This window comes from Manacus vitellinus, unplaced genomic scaffold (assembly GCF_001715985.3).
Source record: "Manacus vitellinus isolate BGI_N305 unplaced genomic scaffold, ASM171598v3 scaffold_20_pilon, whole genome shotgun sequence".
NCBI classification, from domain to species: domain Eukaryota; kingdom Metazoa; phylum Chordata; class Aves; order Passeriformes; family Pipridae; genus Manacus; species Manacus vitellinus.
This window is the reverse complement of record NW_021939471.1, coordinates 3,657,692-3,679,037: the sequence shown is the minus strand read 5'-3', so window position 1 is coordinate 3,679,037 and position 21,346 is coordinate 3,657,692. Positions and strand designations below refer to the sequence as shown.

Here is a 21,346-nt window from a genome sequence, read left to right as displayed (position 1 = left end):
ATACTGTCTGCTCTGGGCTGGTCCTATTTGCAGAGCCTGAAGTGCTTGAGGGCAGAATTAGGCAATGGAATGAAGTGCTTCCTCTGTTGAGGCCACCAAAGGAGGAGGTAGTCTTGCTGTGAGTTTGCTGCTTTGATCACACTGTCATAGGCAGACAGCTGAGGACATGATGTTACTGAGACATTGGAGACAACAAGGATGCTGTTGCTGTAAAGATGAAAAGTGCAACGTTGTGACTCTCACCCAGCCATACTGGATGTCTGGAGGGGTTGAGTGTAGTTATCTGGGGTCCTGCTGTGCTTTCATGTCAAAAAACAGGAACTGGGAAAGCAGGTTGTAGTGAATTGAGTGTTGGCCTGCTCTGCATTGTCTCAAGTGAAAGGATGAGAGGAAATGGCCTTAACTTGTGTCAGGGGAGGTTCACGTTAGATATTGGAAAAAAAACGTTCCCTGAAAGAGTGGTCGGGCATTGGAATAAGTTGCCCAGGGAGGAGGTGGAGTCGCTGTCACTGACAAGGTAAATACTGAGGCTGTTGAGTGTCTTGCAACCTGGGGATAAGCTCAGGGAATCTCTTCTTTCAGGGCTGCTCAACAGGTGAAATTATGAAGGTAAGTGGCATTTCTGATGGATGGCCAAAAATAGGGTGAATGGGGAATCACCTGGTAGCTCTGGAATGGCTTTAAAAATGGGGTCTGTGATATGGAATGGAGCAGTGTAGGGGCAGTGCCATGGGGAGTGCAATCCCAAACCATTAGCTCTGATCCAGCACAGCTCTTAAATATGTGTTTAATCTGCAGTGTGAGTAATCTCATTAAAATCAGCAGGGCTGATCACTGCTGTGCTGTGTTTGGACACACTGAACGAGGTTTGGGCTGTACTGCCAGGAACTGTGACACTTACTGTCCTCTCCCCAGTTTTTACGAGTATGGGATTGCTGTGGGCACTGATCTTGGAGATGTGAAAAATGTAAAGTCTCAGCTGGTGTTTGTGCCCTGGTGTTGCCCCCAATAAAGTCCTCATTCCCAGGTGACTAGGAACATGCAGGTCCCTTTTTCCAGCTTCAAGGTCAGATGTGAGTTTGAGTGCATGGATGTCAGAGAAACACAAGAGCCATGGCAATTAAATAGTCTCCTTTAATAGGTAAGGGATAGGCCAGCTGGCTGTTTGAACCATTCTCCGTGTGTGTAAAAAATATCCTGCTTCAAAATTAATCTTATTCCATAGATTTGATGGTTTGGTTTAGATTTTGGAGAGAGATCAAAAATCCTAGCAGTATCATAAAGCTGTTCCAAAAAAATAGGCAGTTATTGATAAATAGATCTGAACAAAGCTGGAAGTGGGCAGTTCTGTGGCTGAAGAGAAACAGTATCGTCGTGTCATGAAAGAGGCAAGTTTGTCTTTTTGATTGTTTAAAAAGGCATAGGAATAGAGTTTAAAGTAATGCTGTGTGACAATGGGAAAGACTAGAAAGGAAGGGAGAAGGTTGTGTGTACACAAATATATCTTAAACATTAGAAAGCTGGGAGGAGGTCCCCATAGCAGGACTTATTTTCATTAGATGTTTTTGGGATTTGTTAGATAAATACGGATCACAGCTGATAAACAGTTGGTTTGGGGTTTTTTGCTGCTCTGGGTTAGACCCCCACTGCTCAGGGGTGGTAGAGAGAGTGTGTAGGAACACATAGCACAGCGTGTTCCCTCCACTACAGAAATGCTGAAAGGTTTAAGGTTTCTTCAGCCAGAAGCTGAAGGGGTTGAATCCAGGTGATCATGTTGAGTAGCTGCTGACAAATCTGTTGTTGCAAATTTGTCTAATTCTTTTTAAATGAACATGTACCTTTCTCTTCTTACCCTGTGGCAGTGAGTTCCATAACATTTTGATATTTGTTAAAAAAGGTATTTTCAGTCCCTTTTTGCCTGATACCTCATGATCTCAAAATGTTTCTCTGTCCCTGTGTTGCAAGGGATGATCATTCTCTCACCCTTTTCATCACTGATCATGATTTTATTTCTTCATCAAACCACTTTGTGGCCTTCTTTTTCTTAGCTGAAAAGTCCCAGTTATTACATCTCCTTGTATGATTTGGCAATGATTGGATTAATTTTCAATTAAACACAATACTTTCTAATGAATCCATTTGCTCATTAATGCCTCTAATTTTGAGTTGAGATTTGTATGGATTTTTTATGAACTATGGAAGGAATATGAAAGGACCTAGAGCATAAGGTATGTGCAGTGTCAGAGTATGTGAATTCTGAAGCCAAGGGAGTTTTTTCATGCCCAAGGAGTGGTGGTGACACAACACTAAACTATGGGTGGATAGAGAACAGAAAACCTCAGCTGGGGGCTGCATGTTCATGGTGCTGTGCCTGCAGTCCACTGAAATGCCCAGTTCTTGTTTGGATCAGCAAATGCTTGGGCTCAGCTAATGCAAATTCCTGAAACCTCAGTGCGTTGAGAGCAAGAAAATCAATGTGGCAACGTGAAACATGGTCCATTCAGATTTAAGCATTTTGGCCCATTTCAATTAATCTCAGAGATCAGAGTGCAGTAGTCATTTCCATCCTTCTTGTGTGACATTTATTGCTACCCTGACATTTTTCATTGTTGTTATACCAAGCGCCTTTACCTGGAGAAAACAAAATTGCTCGTGTTGAAGGGAAGTGTACTGGAATTTACAGCGTTCAGGAAGGGAGGAGAAATTAATTTGCTTCGTTTTACTCTGAATGAGAGCAAATGGGGAAATGCCAGGATTTCCAGGGGCATGCATATATTAAGGGTTTCTTCTGTTTATTGTTACTGCCCTGCATGCCTTATTTCTTTCCAGCTCTTGGAGGTGGGACTGGCCTGGTTAGATGCTACTGAACAGGGAGAACCAGCCAGCCCATGCAGCCCTGAGCCCTAGGCCTTGTTTGCCCTTTGGGATGCCTGTCTTTGCTTCAGTTTTGGGGCCCTTCTTTCAGTGGGGATAGAAAATCAAAGCTCTCAGTCAGAGGGGACAGTAGAAGGCTCTATGCTTGAGATTCTGCTGCTGGCAGACCCAGAAGTCAGACTTTACTGGCAGGATACAGATCTGGACTGGAATCTTGGTTGCAGACAAGTCAATTTGACCAGAAATGTGACCTTTCAGCTCAACATGGGGCTGCAGTGAGTGCAGTGATCTCTCCCTCTTGACTCATAGGCAGTGCAGTGGAGCCCTCCAAATTGTAGTTCTAGGAAATTAATAGGTTTAAAACTAAAGGCATTGGGGAGAGTGAGAAAAATTGTCACTAGTCATCCAAAGACTGTCCTTTAAAACGTGCAGAGTGTTTACAACTTTCCTTCTGTAACGTCCTGTGGCCAGTGCTTACGTTGAGTACTGATGTCACTGGTGTGGTGGAGTAACGTCTCCAAGGCAGGGACAGGTTGTTATGTACACCTGTCTCCTGGAGCACTGGAGGGAGTCAGGAGCAACCTGCATCCCAGGCCATCCTTGCAGTGGTTACAGGGCCAACAATGAACCTCGATGTGTGGGCAGGAGAGTCCACGTGGCTCCCTGGAGTCACGTCTCCTCACCACGAGCATGGGGAGATGGAGAGTGGCAGGCTGGAGCAGGGAGCACATTAATCTCTTGACTCATCTTCTCATCAGTAAATTCTTTCATTTGCAGGATGAAAGGGAGTTACAGGAAAGAGCTCTGAGGCTATGCCATGTTTGTCTAGGGCTTGGGCTCCCAAATCAGGCACGTTTCCTGCCATGGTGCCTTACACTCTGGCCCTGCTCTGATCTCAGGCACATGGGCCAGAGACAGCACAGGCAGAAGCTGAACTTCCCATGGCTGCAATTCTCAGCTTGTGTTAAACTAAGCTGTTGGCCTCTGTGGCCCCTGAAGGACATGATCTTCAAGGCAGTGTGAACAGAGGGGCTTGGTGGTTGTGGTGGTGGTGAGGTTGACAGCTTGTTATCTGGGAGTGACAGACCAGCCTGGCCACCCTATTCTTGCCTCGATCAGTGCATAAAGAAGGCAGTGTGCATGGTGTGGGTCCTTCAGCAGCAGCTGCCCTGTGAGGAAGGAAGGGTGGGATCCATCTCCCAGTGGTATGTGTCTGTGGAAGGGATGCTGCATCCAAACTGGGTCTGTAAACTCTCTTTGGAGTCAGTGGAAGTCTCATCAGTGCAGGCAGCAGAGCCAACATAGCCATTCATTTCATCCTGCTGGGTGAGCCTGTGTGCTGTTTGTGTGCTTGAGGAGCATGGTTGGATACTCAGGGCTGAGAACCAGAACAGGTCTGACTTACACCAAGTGGAACTCTGGCACAGGCATTTCAGATTTTTCTGTGAAAAACTTCCTTAATTCTCTAACTGCTGTCCAAGCCCAGAAGACTCTTCCAGAAGAGTTCTCTGGCATTGCCTTTGTGCCAAGAGCATGGTGAGGTTACCCTGGTTCAGGCCTGCAGTGACTCAGGGGTGGATCAGGCCCCTTGGCTGGATCCAGCTGCCAGCAAACTGCTCAGCATCTGCTGCAGGTTGGCAGAGCCTCACTGCGTACCTCAGTCGCAGGGGTTGACGATGTCTTCACAGACATTGTGCCACCACCACAAGCAGCAGCTCTTCCAAACTTCAGGTCACAAATTCCTGTCTGTTTATATTCCAGGCTGCTGTTTCAAAAGACAAGAAAGAGCTGATATCATCACTGTGTTCTTACACTGAACACCTTGCTTGTGATAGAGCAGATGATTGTTTAATTGTCCACTTAGTTCAAAGTGTGCCACCTTTCAATCCAATTTTAGCATTTGTTATTGCTACTTGTACCCCAAGGAAGTGTCTTCCTCTACTCTGGATTCATCAGGACCTCTTGTATAATCATCCCTGTAAACAGCTCGCATGGCTCTGGAGAAGACCAAGCTCCCAGACCCACCCCTGTGTCCCTACTCTGCTATTCCCCAGGAGTTACACAGCTTCAGCTGCTCCACCTCTGCTAAGAGACATGAGCTTAGTTCTGGCCCTGGTTGTTGGTGGGGCATATGAAAAAGGTGCAGCTGCTTCCCTCCCAGCTCCTACTTGTCTTAGATCATTGTGGGCACACTCTCCATCCTGAACCTCATGGCTTCCCACATCTTTGAAGCTTCATTTTGGTTGGGACACTGATAAAGTGAGGTCTGTGGTGAGCATTTTTGGACTGGTGTGCGAGCCAGTTCCCTGCATGGAATGAGGGTGTGGGAGATCAGAAGTAAGATGAGAGAAAACTGCCCGTGTGTGCAAAATGCCATTCAGCAGGGTTGTAATTGGTGATCCCAAGGGCAAACATCACAGACACAGCAGGGATCTTCACACAAGGATGCTCCCAGATTAAAGTGTCTTACTCTAAAGTTTCCCAGATTAAAGTGGCCTACTCTAAAGTTTCCCTCATGGGCAGCAGATTAATTATGCTTCAAAACCTTTAGAGTGGTGGATGCTTGGTCCTGTGGCCCCAACACCAGAAGGTCTGCCTGTAGGGATAAGAGAGATCTTTTACTCTCCTTGGTGCTCTGTGATTACCAGGAGCTGGTTCAGCCTGGGATGTAACTCCTGAGCTGGCTTGAAGGGTACAGTGAGTGCTGGGGAGCTTCCCAGACAGGTACCCTTCTCCTCTGGCTGGGGATCTATGTCGTCTGATTTTCTAGGCCGGCTCTCTGCTGAGGTGTACAAGAAAATCACGACACCATCCAAGTGGGTGCTTTACCTCTCAGTTAGCAGTCCTCTGTGCCAGTTGCTGTCTTGCCAAAGTAGTGGGAGCCCCTGTGCTTAACCCATGCCTTTGCATTTTGCCCCCAAAAATGCAGTGCACACTCATGGGCTGTGACCAGCTGTGCTGCGGAAAGCTCAGGGAAGCCCAGTCTTCATCATGGAGATCAGCAACCATGGACTCCACCTAGCACTGCCATCCCTGTGGGAACATCTGGGGTTTGCCCAGTGTGATCATGAATAAATTTAGTACAAATATATGTGCTGCATGTGTCCTTGTTGGAGGGGTGAGAGATAAAACCGTGCTTGGGTGAGAGTCACAGGTCATCTTTGAAGTCTAAAGAGCAAGTAATCAATTACCACAGGCCTGCCTGCAGGCCTTCAGTAAATCTGGCTGCTTTCCAGGGCAGAAATAATAGCAATGTCCTTTGCCAGGTAATTTTCCAAATGATTATTTTAAATAATACGTTGCTGTGATCCAGCAAAAGAGTTTGGAGATTTATTAGGGCGTTTGTCACTGTGGGGAAAAGCAGGCGGTGAACTCTGTGGGTTGGCAGTGAGCAGCACGGGGCAAGAGGCACATCAAATACTCGAGTCTCTCATTGCTCAGGTCCACTCTGGGTTTGGAGAAACAGGAGACAGGGACATACATCTCGTCCCTGAGTGCTGGCTGCCAGCATCCCAGGTGGTGCAGATGGTGCTGGAGCTGCTCTGAGGCAGGAGGAGCCACAGGGGGGTGGTGGTGATAGATTGCTCCTCTCCCTTCCCGGGGCAGGTCTGAACAAAAGGCAAGGGAGGTTTGTTGGGCCTGGACCCATTACCCCTTCCTGTGGTGAAGGCTGAGACAGAGCCTTGTTTTAACAACCTGGCTTGGAAATGAAGATTGTGGCATTTTATAGAATGCTTGGCTGTTCCAACCAAGCCCTGGAGAAAAGGCTCTTGTGGGTGCTTCAGGTTACTCTGACCATCTGCCTGCTTCTATTTTATTTTATTCTTTAAAAGCAGAATTAGGATATCTTAAACCTAGGCTTTTTTTTTTTTTAATTTCTTGCCTGTTTCTTGGATTTTGAAGTGGAGGTGGGAAATACTGCAATTGCTTCAGGACTGACATATGTCTTATAAATAAATAGTTTGACTCTTTTCCTATTAACTGTGACCCAGAGCAAGTGGGTCTAATGGAAGGTGTCCCTGCCCATGGCAAGGGGTTTGGAACCAGGTAATCTTTAGGGTTTCTTCCAACCCAAACCATTTTATGATTCTGTGATTAAATAGCTTATGATGGTTTTGTCAGTGTTGTGGACGCACTTCTAGTGGGATTTGGCAGATGGGGCTGCCAAGGTGAAGTGAAAGAGCCTCAGTGAAGCTGAGAATCTGTCCTGTGGTGTAGGAAGGGAAAACAGCACATCCTGATAGAAACATATGGCAAAAAATGCATGTCCACATCATAATAATGGCATTTTCTTTCTCCTTCCTCCAGGTTATCTTGCACCCCGAAACCTTCCTAGTGCAGGCTTCTTCCCATTCTTGCAAACCGTGCTGTGTGATTCAGATGCCAGGTGTAAAGGCACACCATACACACCAGAAGATTTGCTGCCAAGACTTAGTGACATCTCATCTCTCAGACTGTAAGGGAATCTGAATATTTCTGGGTGTTAGAAGCTGTAAAGCAAGACTTGTTTTGAGGTGGAGGGAGCAGCCATGCATGTCTGTGTGTGCAAGTTTGTCCACAACAGATGTACCTCAAATACTTGTAATAACAGATATCTGACATTTAGAAATGAGAATATGAACTGCAACATGGACACTTCAAAAATGTTCATAGTAGGGACAGCTCTCAGTAATGTGTCCATTGATTCATACTTGATACTTGAAGAGAATTTTACTCCTTGAGAAAAATGCTTCTGCTTGCCCAGATCAGAGCAAAGAAACTTTTGTGCATGACTGTGGGTCAGGTCAGTGGGTAAGACTGATCTGCCACCCTAGTGATTGGTTCAGGGCGCTTTGGCTGGAAGTGGCAAATGTTCCCCAGCAACTCTAGTCTAAGATACGTTTGTTCTGGAGTGACTGCTCTTCCAGCAGATCCTCCAGGTGCCAGTCACAATGGGTGTCCTCTCTGCAGGCCATCAAATGTGTTGGGAAACAGATGAAAATGAAGACACAATTTTTGCCCACAATGTACATTTGCAGTGTGGAGCTGGCTGGGCATGTTTTGTTGGAACATCATTTTGCTGAAATTGAAATGTTCAGCGGAAGCATTTCAATCTATTGATGTTCCACTTGAAGCCAAGTAGCATTTGCTTTGAACCTTGCCAACCAGGGTTGTTTCTACATCTTGGCTGCCTGGTTCTGACACACCCCTGGGGAACATGCCACTCTGAGGCCTGGCTGGTTCGTGGAGAGCTGAAAATCTGGGCATCTCACAGCGTCCCTGGTTGCTCATCTTTGCTTTCTGGTGAGAGGCTGCTCTGTAGTGGCTATGTCAGAGCCTCAAAATCCCCTTGGCCAGAGCTTGGGAGCCTGAAGAGCTAAGGTGGGCCCCATGCCTTCCACCAGAGAGCCCATCAGGCAAGATGGGGGATCCTGGGGTTGGTGGGTCCTCCTTAGAGTAGAGGGGCCATCGTTTTCCAGGCCAAGTCAGTGGTCAGGATCTCTCTTTGGGTAGAAGGATGACTAAGGATGTGGCAACTGAAGTTACACAAGGTGAATCCTAATCAAATTCAAGGTCATGCAGCAGAAGAAAAGGGGGAAGGCAAAGCCACACTGAGACTGGATGCCTGGATTCACAGCTCTTCTTCCCTCAGAGTCATTGTTTTTCCCTGGGCATGCTAAACAATGGTTAATTTGGGGTATTGAAATGAAGAAATGGGAGCTTCCAGAGCCAAAGCTGGAGGTCTTCCATGGGTTTCAATAGCTGCAAATCCTCCTTGCTTTCTGTTTTTGGTTTCTGAAAAGCTGTTTAGGAGATAACTGGTTTTCTGTGCCAACTGAAAATCAAAAGATTTGGCAAACTATAAATCAAGTCAGATGAGTCATTAATAAACATCTTGACCACTGTTGATGCTCAAAGTTGGCTGTGTGCAGTATCACTGCAGCTCTGTGGCCACAGCCACCCTTGGGAGGTCATGTCAGCCTTAGAAATATATTGTATTCTACAAGAAACAACACTAACTGTGAAGTAACCACAGCAAAACTAGTGGATACAGCAGAGTCTAAAACCTTGGGAAAAGGTCACCTGGGAAAGGGAAAGCTCCCGATGAATGGGTGCAGCTCTGCCTTGGGAGCAGAATCATCTTGGGTGAGTTTGTCACAAAGTGTTTCAGCTGTGACCCTTCGCTGTCTGGTTATATTATTGTGTAACATTCTAGAGTTTGTAATATTCAGCTAATCCAGGCTGGTTTTCTCCTCTCCCATTGTGCAACTCACAGAAACTCTTATTAAACTTGCCCTAGAACTGTTTTGTACCAGTGGTCAGCAGAGACGATGGGCAAGGTTCTCGTCTTTGCTTCTGTTCCTTAGAGCCATTTGCTAAGGTGTGCAAGACATGGTTGCTTGAGGTTTCCCTAACTAAAATGGAAGTCCAAAAGCCAAGCTCAACACCAACTTCTTCCACCCTTTCTTTACTCCTGTAGTGAAATGTTTGGGAAGGATGAATTAAGATCCCATTGTCTGGAAGAATTTCTTTGTAAGGGCATGCAGATTATAGTGCAATGGAGTTCTGCACTTTTGCTTCCCCAAAATACATGCCAGGCCTCTAGAAGGAACCAGGCTTCTGCACAACCCAGATTTTACCACACCTGCCATGAAATCCAGCTATAGACACATTCTGAGGCAATGCAGTAAAGTGTGAGCTTAATTATAAGAAACTGTGAGCTGTGACAGGTGGCTTTTTTTCTTTCTTTTGTTCTTTCTTTCCCTAGTAAGAGGAGGAGCTCATCCAGTGTATCCAAGGACAGCCATCCATCAGCATGGAGTGCAGAGGTTCCTAAAAGCAGGAATGCTTCGCTGGGTAGGTTATTCACTGCTCCACAAAGTTCTGCTCTTTGAAGGCTGACCTTTTGAAGCTCTCTGGACAGAGATGCAATTCTTACAGCACTGCTAAAATGATTTATGTGTTCTATACAGGCACATGACCGTGGCCATGACATTAGTGCAAATTCTTGGGAACAAGTGCAAGTAACTGTCTGTAGAAAAGACTTTTGGAACTTGGCCAAGAAACCAGGATTAAATGGTTGCACTTCACAGGAGCAATGCAAGATCACAGATTGATTGGACATTAATTAAAGACCTGGCTATTTATGGAATATTGCCCTTTTACTGCCCACAAATTCGCCATAAACAGCTTATGATTTTTTTCAAATGTGTTTTTATTCACAGTTATCCAGCAAATAAGTTGTCTTCTGTGCCACAGTGCATATTTATTGTTGGTGATGTTGTCCTCTGATGTGATTCTCGTTCCTGAAGGAACTTTCAGACTGAAATTTTCCATAAAATCGTTACAATTATTATTTATTGATGGGAATGGCTAGTACAGTCCACAAGCCATCGTGATGGATAGTCCTTTCTCCAGGGAGCTCACGATGAAATGAATGATTACAGATTTGCATTTGCCTCTTCTGCTCCAGCCCTTCACTGTTCCAATTAGCATTCCTGCCAATGCCCACACTCTGTGGTGCACAGACAGAAAAAGGCAGAATGCAGAAGGGACCAAACACAGAGGCGTGGGGGAAAAAGCAAATCAATGAACAGTTCGGGGAACTCAGCTCTACCTCTTATTAAAAAAAACAAAAAAATAAAAATCATAGGTCAGGCCCCATGTTACATGTTACAGAAGGAAACAATGTCATCCAGGATTTAATCACATCAGAAAAAAACCCCTTAAACACTTATAGGGTGCCATTGGCTGTACCTTTGAAAACGCATTAACAATGCAGAGGTGCCCAAAGCTGCAGGCAGCTGTCCCGTGTCCTGCTTTGATGTAGCAAAGAGGTTAAAAGACATTAAGTAAAATACAGTGTTTCAAACTGTTGTTGCAGCATTTGGGGATTTGGGATCTCATGGAGAAAAAGCCTTTGGGAATATTTCACCACCATCCAACTTGACTTCCAGCATCAACACGTTCAACAAAATCCTCAGTTTTGGGAAGGTGAGTTTGTATTTGCATAATAGCTGAGTGTGAACCTTTATGTATCGTCGTGTTTAAAGAATTAGAAGCTCAAAGTACCAACACAGAGCTTTTATTACTTCTGGATCTCCCCTATTATGTGAATGTGCTTTATTTTGGGAAGGCAGTGATTGTGGGTGGAATTTTAAGCTTTGTGGTACGTTTATTATCCTCTAAGCAGAAGCCAGGTAAACCATACACCTTTGGGACATAATGCCATGAAATATCAAATATGGACACACACAATCCCCTGAGATACTTTGTTCATAACTTGTCTGAGTTAAGGTGTTTAGAGTGTGGGGTTTTTTTCAGGGGAAATTAAAGATACCACGTCACAGGCTTTTCCATTCAATTATTTATTTGCCCATGAGTTCTTTCAGTGGCATCAGAGGAACTGTGTGTTCATTCTGTAGGTATGAGTCATATATAGGAACTCCAACTCCTTTGTAAGGGAAACTTGGTACAACGTAATGGACACTGCTATGCTTATGTTCTTGTGTTAAGGCATACAAACACACACATTTCTCTTTATACCACATGAGGAGTTTGAGGGACTTTAGTGTCACTGTTCAGCTGCTGGAATCCTGTCTGTGTGTAAGTGCTTGTAATGACAATGCTTTTCAGATGGCACTACTATCCCTTAAAAAAAGTCCCCCCACTGCATTTAAAACCATCCCAAATAGAATGTTGCTTTACAGCTGCCTTGAACATTTTGCCTTTCTCTCAGAGCCAGACCCAACATTCAACTGCAGCCACTCTCAAAGTCCTGCTGTGTGAGGTCTTGTCACGGTATGTGGCACATCCTGGTGTCACTGGAGAGAGGATGGCGGCCAACATCCACCACACCTTCTGCTTCACTGACTCGTCACTTTTGGAGTCGTTTGCCCAGGAGTTCAGGAGTCAGCTCTCTCAGGTGAGTGCCTGGGACCTGTCCTGGTGATGCAGCTGGGAGCTGTGGTGCTTCACACACGTTGTGCAGTGTTTGGGAGCTAGAACAGGGCCCCTCCTGGCTAGGAGCTTATCTCTATACCAGAGTGCACACAGTGCATGATGAGACTGAGCTAATTCTTGGGGATAGGATTAGCCCAAAGGCCTCCAAGCTGAGTACACAGCTCGGAAAGCCAAGGATCATCCACCTGCTGAGGGTTCTCACCATGCCTGGGCCTTGTTTCTCCTCTTCATTTGCCCTACTGCACTGACAGGTAGATAGAACAGCCTGAGGATGAGGTGTAAATAAGAATATTTAAAGCTAGGGAGGGCAATAAATTTAATTGTGTATTACCTCAGCTGTATAACTTCATCCAGTAACTCCTGCATCTGATCCAACAATCCATGATTGAAGCAGTACTTGTCTTTGGGAAAGCAATATAATTAAAGCAAATGAATCCTGTAAAGGTAATGCCTTCTTTCTTTTTTTTTTTCCCCCAAGGTAAGGATTGATATTAATTTTTCTTGAATTCCCAGTCTTTAGGCTCTTTAGGACATTGTGAATTGTAAGGCTTGTCTGAGCAGAGAATTTATTGTACAATCTGGAGTGTGAAGGTAAAGCACAGTCAGTCTCTCAGTTATTGCCTGTCACTAGAGTCCTTTGGATGTATTGTTTGTAGACTTGCATGCAAGTGCAGTGCAAGCTGAAAAACATAAAAGGACCCACCAGCAGCAAGGGTCCTTGTTCTTAAATAATTTCTTGCATTGTTATTTGTTAAGGTGCAACACAACCCACAGTACCAGGAGACATTTGTCAGTGAAATGGTCTCGTTTCTGACACTCATCTCCCAAGTGCAGAATGACACCTCCCTGTGGCATCTCCTTTTGCTGGCCCCAGATGTGTTACAGGACAACATGCAACTGCAAGACATAATTGATTTCCTTCAGAATCCAAGCAGGTAAAATAGAGAAAATGCCAGGAGAGGCACTGAAAGTTGGTGGGTTTATGTATTGGCCTCTAAGGACATCACCTCTCATCTTGAAAAGAGGGTATTAGTTTAAAAGGATGATTTGTTTGGGAAATGATGTGGCTCCACACTAATGCTTCTCTGTGGACTGTGAACATTGTGCTGATTCTCAATGACTCTTGTGTCACTTTTTAAATAGAAGCTGAAATGAAAACTCTGAGTTTTCTTCCAGCCTGCTTAGAGGCACTGTCATGCCCTTGTGCAGAGAGGAAAGCTGGTGAGCCTCAGCCACTGCCTTTGGCTGAAGAAAAGCCCTCCTGGCTGGATAAGGAAAGCAGCTGGCTGCTTCTTTCCAGAAAAGCATGGAGCCAAATTAAAGTCGCTTTGGAACACCTCAAGCTCTTGTAGGGGAGATATAATTTTATTTTTTTAAATGGATTTCCTGATTTACTACTGGTTTAATCTTTCCAAACTGGTCCCAAGAAAGCAGAGAAGAGAGGGAGCCTGTTTTTTTAGCATATAGGGCTTTGAGCTTGTCTGACTTCAAGAAGAAAGCTCCAGTTATGTACTTGCTCAATGGTTATATGAAAAAAAGACCTGACTTAACTGCAGGAATGAACTGTGATTAAATATTTGATGCAGGACAATAAAAGCTCTTCTAAAATGATCTTAGCCTTGAAATCCCTTTCCTGGTCTGTAGTTAGGCTAACCTCTCACTGATCTGTGGAAGACTCAAGTTACTCAAGAGATTAGGGGACTCTGTTCCAAATCATCTGCTGGATATGTGACAGACCCTGCTATAAAATATTCTGAATAGTCCAGTTGTTACAGCACATGGAGGACAGCAAGAAACTGAGTGTCTTCAGGCAGCTTTTTGGTTTTATCTTGCATACATGAGCAGCTGGGTAAAGATGTCAAAAGAGGTTGTAGAAGCTTTGCCACTTCGATTACACCCAGGCTTAGAGGGACTCACTTTTCAAGACTGGTGTGTTGCCAAGGCACTTAAAACCGTGCACATTTAATATCTAGGTAATTTGCCATGCTGCATTGTGAGACCTATTTGTAAGTTGTAATGTCCTTATCCTTAAAGGAGTCAGTAGCAGTGTGGCAAGAATTTTAATTTTATTCAGAAATGTTTTGTTCATGCTGCTGTTTCAGTCACAGGATTATTGCATTTGCCTTTACTGGGTTGCAGAATGAAGCCTGAGAACCAGCCCTGTTTGAGTGCCCAGGGAGGATTAATATTTACTGTGCTGCTCTGGTTTGCTCTACAGCTGCAGAGCTGGGCAAAGTTATCATAGGCATGACAAAGAGATACATTGAATTTCATCACCAGAACTGTGCAGTGCTTTTATGCCTGGCATCTGGCACTGTTAGTGTGTGAGTAAAGAGTTATTGCAAAGAGATTGCACAAATAGTGTTTTTAATAATGCTTACAAAAGCACATCTCAGCGAGCCTGGCCATGTCTCTTACTCAGGCAGTACTGACCTCCTCTAAAGATGTGCTGTACAGGGCATTTTTTTGCTGTATGGAGATGAAGGTATAGAAGAAAAGAACTTTTTCTCATCGTGGCATCTGTATTACCACATGATAAACGCCACCACCATGAAACAGTAACTTCCAAGTCATGAATTCTATACAAAGTTTAGGAGCAAATTTTATTATCTACAAAAACCTGTTTTGCAGACTGAATTCACAAGTGCTCCTGTTTGTTGCTTTAAGATAGTTTTTCAGCTAAGCATGTAAGCTGAACTTTTTTTCCTAATACAAAGTCTGCACAAACCCTGCAAGACTAAAATAAAAGGGCAACAACAACACTTCTTTCCATGTTTGCTGCCTTCTGGTCTGTGTGACGTGCATCTGCTTTTGGCAAGCCTGTGCCTGCCTCCTCCTCTTGTCTGCCTTTGCTCAACTAAATATGCCATTTATAACTGAGTTTCTTCCCCCTCTAAGACTCTCACTAACAAGCACATCTGCAGAACAAAAATGATGAGCACCAAGTTCATGAAACCTGCATGGAGATGTTATGTTAAATAAGGAGAAAAGAGATCCCTGGTGCTCTGTTCTCACCAGCAGTCTGTTCCCAACGATCAGGATGTATTTATTCATGGCACTGAAATCAGCTCAGCCAGGTTCTCTGTGTATCACCTGCAGAACTTGAGGCAGGCAAGAGATTGTGCATTTCACAGTGACCCTATGCCTGCAGTGAAGAGCTGCTCACCTTGCAGGAGAAGCAAAAGGGACTAATAATCACTGTGAAGTTTTCAGTTACCCACACACCTGAACAGACAGTCCCTTAAATGACTTCCTCTGTGACACAATGTGCCTGATTATCAACTTGTTCTTTCCTAAGACTGAAAAATATTCCCTGCTTCCCTGGCAGCCTGGCTATTTAAGTACAAAAGAGGAAAGGAGGAGAATTGGAAATGGTAGTAGTTATTTGTGATTGCTTCTTCCTTCCACAGATGTTGTCCCCTGGGAATCCTTGCTCTCCCTTGAGCCTTGTTTCTTGGTGTCTTTTAGGAGGAAATTCCCCCACAGCAGTGAATCACTTGGCTGGCACATCACCTGGGTGTTTCCTGAGACCTGCTGGGAGGATTTAAGTGGTCTATAGATTTCACATAACTCTCTAAATAAGTACACCTAATGAGTGCCACACATATGTTTGTGCTAATACACTTCTCTGGCTTTCCCATCAAAGCCCTTGGTATTTGTATTTTGTGCACGATCAAACAAATAATTAGAAGTAGGGGCAATGTCTGTCAGACATTTTAAGAGTGATAGGCTGTACTCCAGCTGTTTCCTATTTGAACACTTGTTTTATTTCTTCTCATAAACCTGTAACTACAATTTATTTTCCTGGTTTTTTTCCCCTTTAGTGTTGTGCTGGCAGCTCAGAATGTCTCTGCATCGCTTTTGACTGATGATAGATCCAAAACTGTTCAGAATGGGGTTACAGATCTTCCATATTCAGTGAACTGCTTGGAGCAAGGTAAGGCTCCTCCACAGAGTCATATCTCTGCTGAAAACCTGTGGTGCTGAGGAGAAGCAAACTGCAGGCTAATAAGTAACCACACAGATTGCACACTGTTCAGGGCTCAGCACACTGGAGTCTTCTTTCAGCTTTTTGCAAGTGCGAATAAAATACCTCATTTCAAACAGGGAAGTAAAAAAGCTTGGTTTTGTCAGGAGACAATGAATTAACATGAGTTTGCAGTCTCAGCGGAAGCAGAGAGCTGTAATTTTTTACTTTGATTTTCTTTTTTGAGGTGTGATATCAAACTCTGCCTCGAGCTGTGGATTCTGTCAAAATCACCTCTGTATTGAGGCAGGGACTGGGGCTGGGCTGCACAACAAGCTGTTGACATCCAGATTAGCCATTGCTCTAAATCCCTGTCACTTAGAGCAGAGGCAGTCCTGGACATCCCCCTCTGGCTGAGGGTGTGTGAGCAGGCAAGGGAAGGGTCCAGCATCTAAATGCTACAAGAGGCAGATCAGGAAATACTGTCCATTCTCTACTTGTTTCATGGAGATTGTGGAAGTTGAGATGGGTAAGAAGAAAGATTAATGCAGTGCAAGTAGGGAAAACATGGAGATGGGGTTAGCGAGAGGGCTGGACACATGGGGATATCAAGATGAGTGTAAATGGCTATGGGGGACATAAATGATGCTGCAGACAAAGCTTATGTGTGAGGAGTTTAAAAGCATCCCTAAATGAAGGAAAAGAAACCGTACTTGGCCACCTTATCCTGCATTACTGATAGCAAAGTGCTCCTAAAGCAGGAGGAGAGCTCTGTTAGCACCCACATCACAGGGACATGGAATTGTTCCTGAGATGGGAAATCATTTCTATGATGCCAGGTAGTACCTTCACTTCCTTCAGAGAGCCAGGAAGAGTTACATCCCAAAAGAGCACTCAAATTTCTAACCAGGATATTGTGTCTTGTGGTAGGAGCCTAATTTCACATATGCATGTTATCCTTGACAGATTTGCTGTATAGCTCTTTCCAGGTTCCAGAATTATGTGATCTTTACTAACATACTCTTTACATTTTTGTTGTAGATAAAGAAAAAAGTTTGGTGACCAGATACATTTGTAATTCCTTTGTTAACTGGAAAGACAAGCAGACTTTAGTGTCTGAATTGGAGGAAGTTCTAAGGTAAGACATTAGCTAAAGGGATATTACTAACAGTGTAATTCAACTCTATGATCTTTGCTCTAAATCACCTTACATTTCCACTTGCATTGATTTCATATTCACTAAAACACTTCTTTGTTCCCCTCCAGAAAAATAAAGTCACCAGAGATTGGTAGAAAGGACTCCAAGAGGTCCATTAATTCAGATGATTTAGAAGCCATACAAAAGCATCTACATCGTTTAAAAGGCTTTGAGGAAAAAATGAATAGAAGTGAATTAAAAACCTTAAATCTATTCAGGAATTTGAAGAATGAAACATTACAGAAATTGTATGCATTTCTTGAACTGGGAATGAATCCACATCATGATTATAAATTAAAGGAACCATATAATAAGGAAATAATTGATGAAATCTATAACTTCACATCATTGCAATTACTGAGTGACTTTAATGGGACTTCCATCTTTGATATAATAACCCAGTGGAAAGAAATTCAGAGCGCTTTAAAATTAGCTACAATTATTTGGAATCCAGTTTTGTTAAACAATTCTAATTTTAGTACATTACAAACTAAGGATGCTCTCAAAATGTTGCTCTCCACGAGCATGTCATCACTTCTAGAAGACTTCAGAGACCGTTTAAATGGAATGCAAGAAATTCTGTCTTTGTTTTCGGATGATCTGCTGAAGCCTGTGTCCTACAGGAACTTTCCAGAGCAGCTCCAAGCTCTGCAGAGGATGTTTTTTGTAATGACAGGCACGAACGTGGGTTATCAGTACCTACTGCTGCCTGTGTTTGAGGTGATGCGGGAAGTGGAGCGCTCCGTGGGGGAAGCCTGGTGGGATGAGCTGAATGTCTACTGGCGCCTCGGGGAGAAACTGAGGTCGATGAAGTGGAACAACACAGGCATCATCGCCTACGGGCAGTTCTTAGAGGTATTAAACAACCACTTACAAAAGCTGAATAATAATTCAAGTGGTGTCTTCAGTGAACAGTTGGATCAGCTGTCAGAATTTATAACAGCCGTGTTTAAAGAGTTTGGGGAAAGCTCTGGAGTAGCCAATATCTCACTAGTCACCCAAGCCATCCAAAAGACCTTGTACATATTAAAAGACTTACAGCTGAATTATAATGTCACTAAATTAAAATCTATAGATCTTTTCTTTAATTTTGACAATAAAACCTTCAAGAGCTTATCTGAACTTCTGAGGACAGGAATGAAAATCCTTCATTATACAAGTGACAGTGAAGCTTCCAGGGAAGAAATAATTAACCCTGTCTATAACTTAACACGTCTTCTACTGCAGGAGTTCAGCCAGTCTTCCCTACAGTCCAATACTTCCCTAGAGGCAAAAATTTGGGAGTTCTTGCATTCAGCCTTGAGTCCTTTCCTTGAGAACAGCAACAATGGTGATGAGACCCTCCAGCATTGCTCTTTTGAAGACGTGCTCCACATAGCACTTGAGATGCTGTTTGAAAATGCCACTCTAAGGGAGTCCTTAGCCAGGAGCCCCTGCAAGGCCCTCTTTGATTCCATGGGCATGGAGGGTGGAACAGTGCACAATGACAGCTTTGCCAAAGTGTTCCAGCTTGCCATAAGAAACCTGAAAGTGTCTCCAGAGTTCGCTGCTCTCTACAAGAACAGCAGCGAACGCTTCTCCAAGGAGCTGTCGTGCATCACCCAATCTCTGCATTTTTCCCTGAGTTTCCTTTCCAAATTAAACCTTGTGTCTGAGCTGGAAAACTCTTGGGTGCAGGAGAAGGCGAGAGCTCTGACTGCTGTCACGGAGGGGCTGCTGCAGAGTAATGTCTCCTGCCCCATCCCAGTCCAAGATGTGCTCTCATCTAAGTTTTTGAGCCTGCTGATTCCTGCCATGCTGAATGAAACAGTGCTGGACTCCCTAAATTTCTCTGACAGCTCAGCAGACTGGCATAGGCTGCCTGTGTTCTCCCACCTGTTACCTGCTGCTTCCATGAGGAACAGCAGCATGTATGAACTGCTCCGGGTGGGCAGAGATGCCTCCAGGCAGTCCGAGTGGGGACATTTCTCACGGCTGTGGCACGCCACTGGCAACGTGCTGACCTCCAAATGGAACCTAACAGAAGTGGGTGAATATGTGAAACTCCTGGAAGTTATGAAGAAAGCTCTAATCCTTGTGGACTTTGGGGTAGCTCCTGGAAGAACATTAGTACGTCAGGTATTTCATCATTCCAGTGAAGGAATGAAATCCTCAGATCTGAATGATTTGTATGGTTCATCAAAACTCTTTTTCAATTCAACTTCTTCCATGGATAACATGCTGGACTTTGAAAGAATATTTCAGGAAATACTTCCTCTGTATGAAGGTGGTGGTGAAGAATTCTTCTACTCTAATCCCTATGGAGAAGAAAATCAGGATGTTCTAACTATGGCTGCAGTGATTTGGAATGAGATAATTTCAAACAGGTCTCATTTTAATACAGAGGATGTATGGGAGGTTATCAAAATGATTGCACTTGATGCAATCTCGCTTGAAGACATTGAAAATTATCTCAGCACAGATGAAAATGTGTCATCATTATTTTCTGACTTCTTGTTGGCCCCTGGAACATCTGAAAATTTTGCAGAACACCTCTTGTCCCTTGAGCAACTTCTTGGTGTCGTGGCAGAGGTGAATACCAGTGATCATTATCTGCTGATCTCTTCTTTGTCTAAGCTAATGCAGAAACTCCTGGATTTCCCTCATTTAAGGCAGAGAAATGAACTGCGGGCGTTCTGGCAAATTGCTGAAGGTCTCCAGTCTGTCAAGTGGAATAGTACAGACAGTCTCACTCCCCAGTCACTTCTGGACATGCTGCAAAATCAGTTCAATACTATGGAAAAGTACTCCAGTCTTCCCTTTGGTGAGGAACTGAAGCAGCTGCTAAACTTTGCATCCTCCATGCTTGAGCTGTATGGGGAAGAGCAATCCAGAGGAACCAACATCTCCATGTACTTGCAGGCCATGAGAAGGAGTATCTCAATTTTAAACGGTTTGCAGAAAAGGTATAATATCAGTGAGCTTGAAATTATCATCCTATTATTTGATACTTACAGTAACTATACCCAGAGACTGGTTGAAATAGGGAGAGCAGGGATGAAAGTTCTGCATGACACCAACTCAAACAAAACATTTGCAGAAAAAATGGACATCGTCTATGATTTCTCACACCTGCTGCTGCAGGAGTTCAGCCAGTCTTCCTTACAGCCCAATGCTTCTCTAGAGGCAAAAATTTGGGAGTTCTTACATTCAGCCTTGAGTCCTTTCCTTGAGAACAGCAACAGTGGTGATGAGACCCTCCAGCATTGCTCTTTTGAAGACGTGCTCCACATAGCACTTGAGATGCTGTTTGAAAATGCCACTCTAAGGGAGTCCTTAGCCAGGAGCCCCTGCAAGGCCCTCTTTGATTCCATGGGCATGGAGGGTGGAACAGTGCACAATGACAGCTTTGCCAAAGTGTTCCAGCTTGCCATAAGAAACCTGAAAGTGTCTCCAGAGTTCGCTGCTCTCTACAAGAACAGCAGCGAACGCTTCTCCAAGGAGCTGTCGTGCATCACCCAATCTCTGCATTTTTCCCTGAGTTTCCTTTCCAAATTAAACCTTGTGTCTGAGCTGGAAAACTCTTGGGTACAGGAGAAGGCGAGGGCTCTGACTGCTGTCACGGAGGGGCTGCTGCAGAGTAATGTCTCCTGCCCCATCCCAGTCCAAGATGTGCTCTCATCTCAGCTTTTGAGCCTGCTGATTCCTGCCATGCTGAATGAAACAGTGCTGGACTCCCTAAATTTCCCTGACACCGTAGCAAGCTGGAATAACCTGTCCATGCTCTTCAGTGTGGCACAGGATGAGCTCCACATGAGCAACCTGCTGCAGAGACTGCACAGCGCCTTCAGCCTCCCCAAATGGAGTTATTACACAAGTGTCTGGGATGTGGTTGACAGGTTCCTCAACACCAAACGGAATCTAACTGAAGGAGCTGCCTTTGGAAAGTTGTTGAGAGCAGTGGCAAACAACTCTGCCAACGAGCTGTCAGCTCAGGAAATCGCAGAAGCCAGCCTCTACATTCTCAAGGGCCTGAACTTCTCTGATCTGCTAAATGAATTCAATATAAGTTCCAGCTCAGCTTTTCACTCCAACAAAACTAGTTTTGACAGTGTGATTGATATCATCTCTCATCACTTCGTAGTCGTGGCAGAAACCCTCTACAACAAGACCCTGCCTTGGTCTCAGAGTGACCACACTCTGTCACCAACCAGTTTGATCACACGGTGAGTTTGGGTTTTGGGTATTGTAATTGCATTTATGGGTAGTGACCACCATTCTCATTCTGCATAAGAAGTATGTAATTTTCTTCCATGGAGCAACCTAAGCCTGCAATCACCATAATTTAGGACATGAGGTGTAATGTGGGTTAAATTGAAAAAAAG

At 44.3% G+C, this 21,346-nt stretch overlaps 1 protein-coding gene across 1 annotated transcript in view; it reads left to right on the top strand.

The window, feature by feature from the left end:
* Positions 1-21,346, top strand: part of ABCA12 (ATP binding cassette subfamily A member 12) — an 82,250-nt gene that overhangs the window by 10,361 nt on the left and 50,543 nt on the right. Inside the window, exons 3-10 of the mRNA XM_018071936.3 lie at positions 7,183-7,330; positions 9,623-9,711; positions 10,739-10,848; positions 11,594-11,779; positions 12,574-12,752; positions 15,642-15,754; positions 16,826-16,922; positions 17,051-21,187. Of these exons, the coding sequence (XP_017927425.2) occupies positions 7,183-7,330; positions 9,623-9,711; positions 10,739-10,848; positions 11,594-11,779; positions 12,574-12,752; positions 15,642-15,754; positions 16,826-16,922; positions 17,051-21,187 (5,059 nt within the window). The remainder of the gene's footprint in view (positions 1-7,182; positions 7,331-9,622; positions 9,712-10,738; positions 10,849-11,593; positions 11,780-12,573; positions 12,753-15,641; positions 15,755-16,825; positions 16,923-17,050; positions 21,188-21,346) is intronic.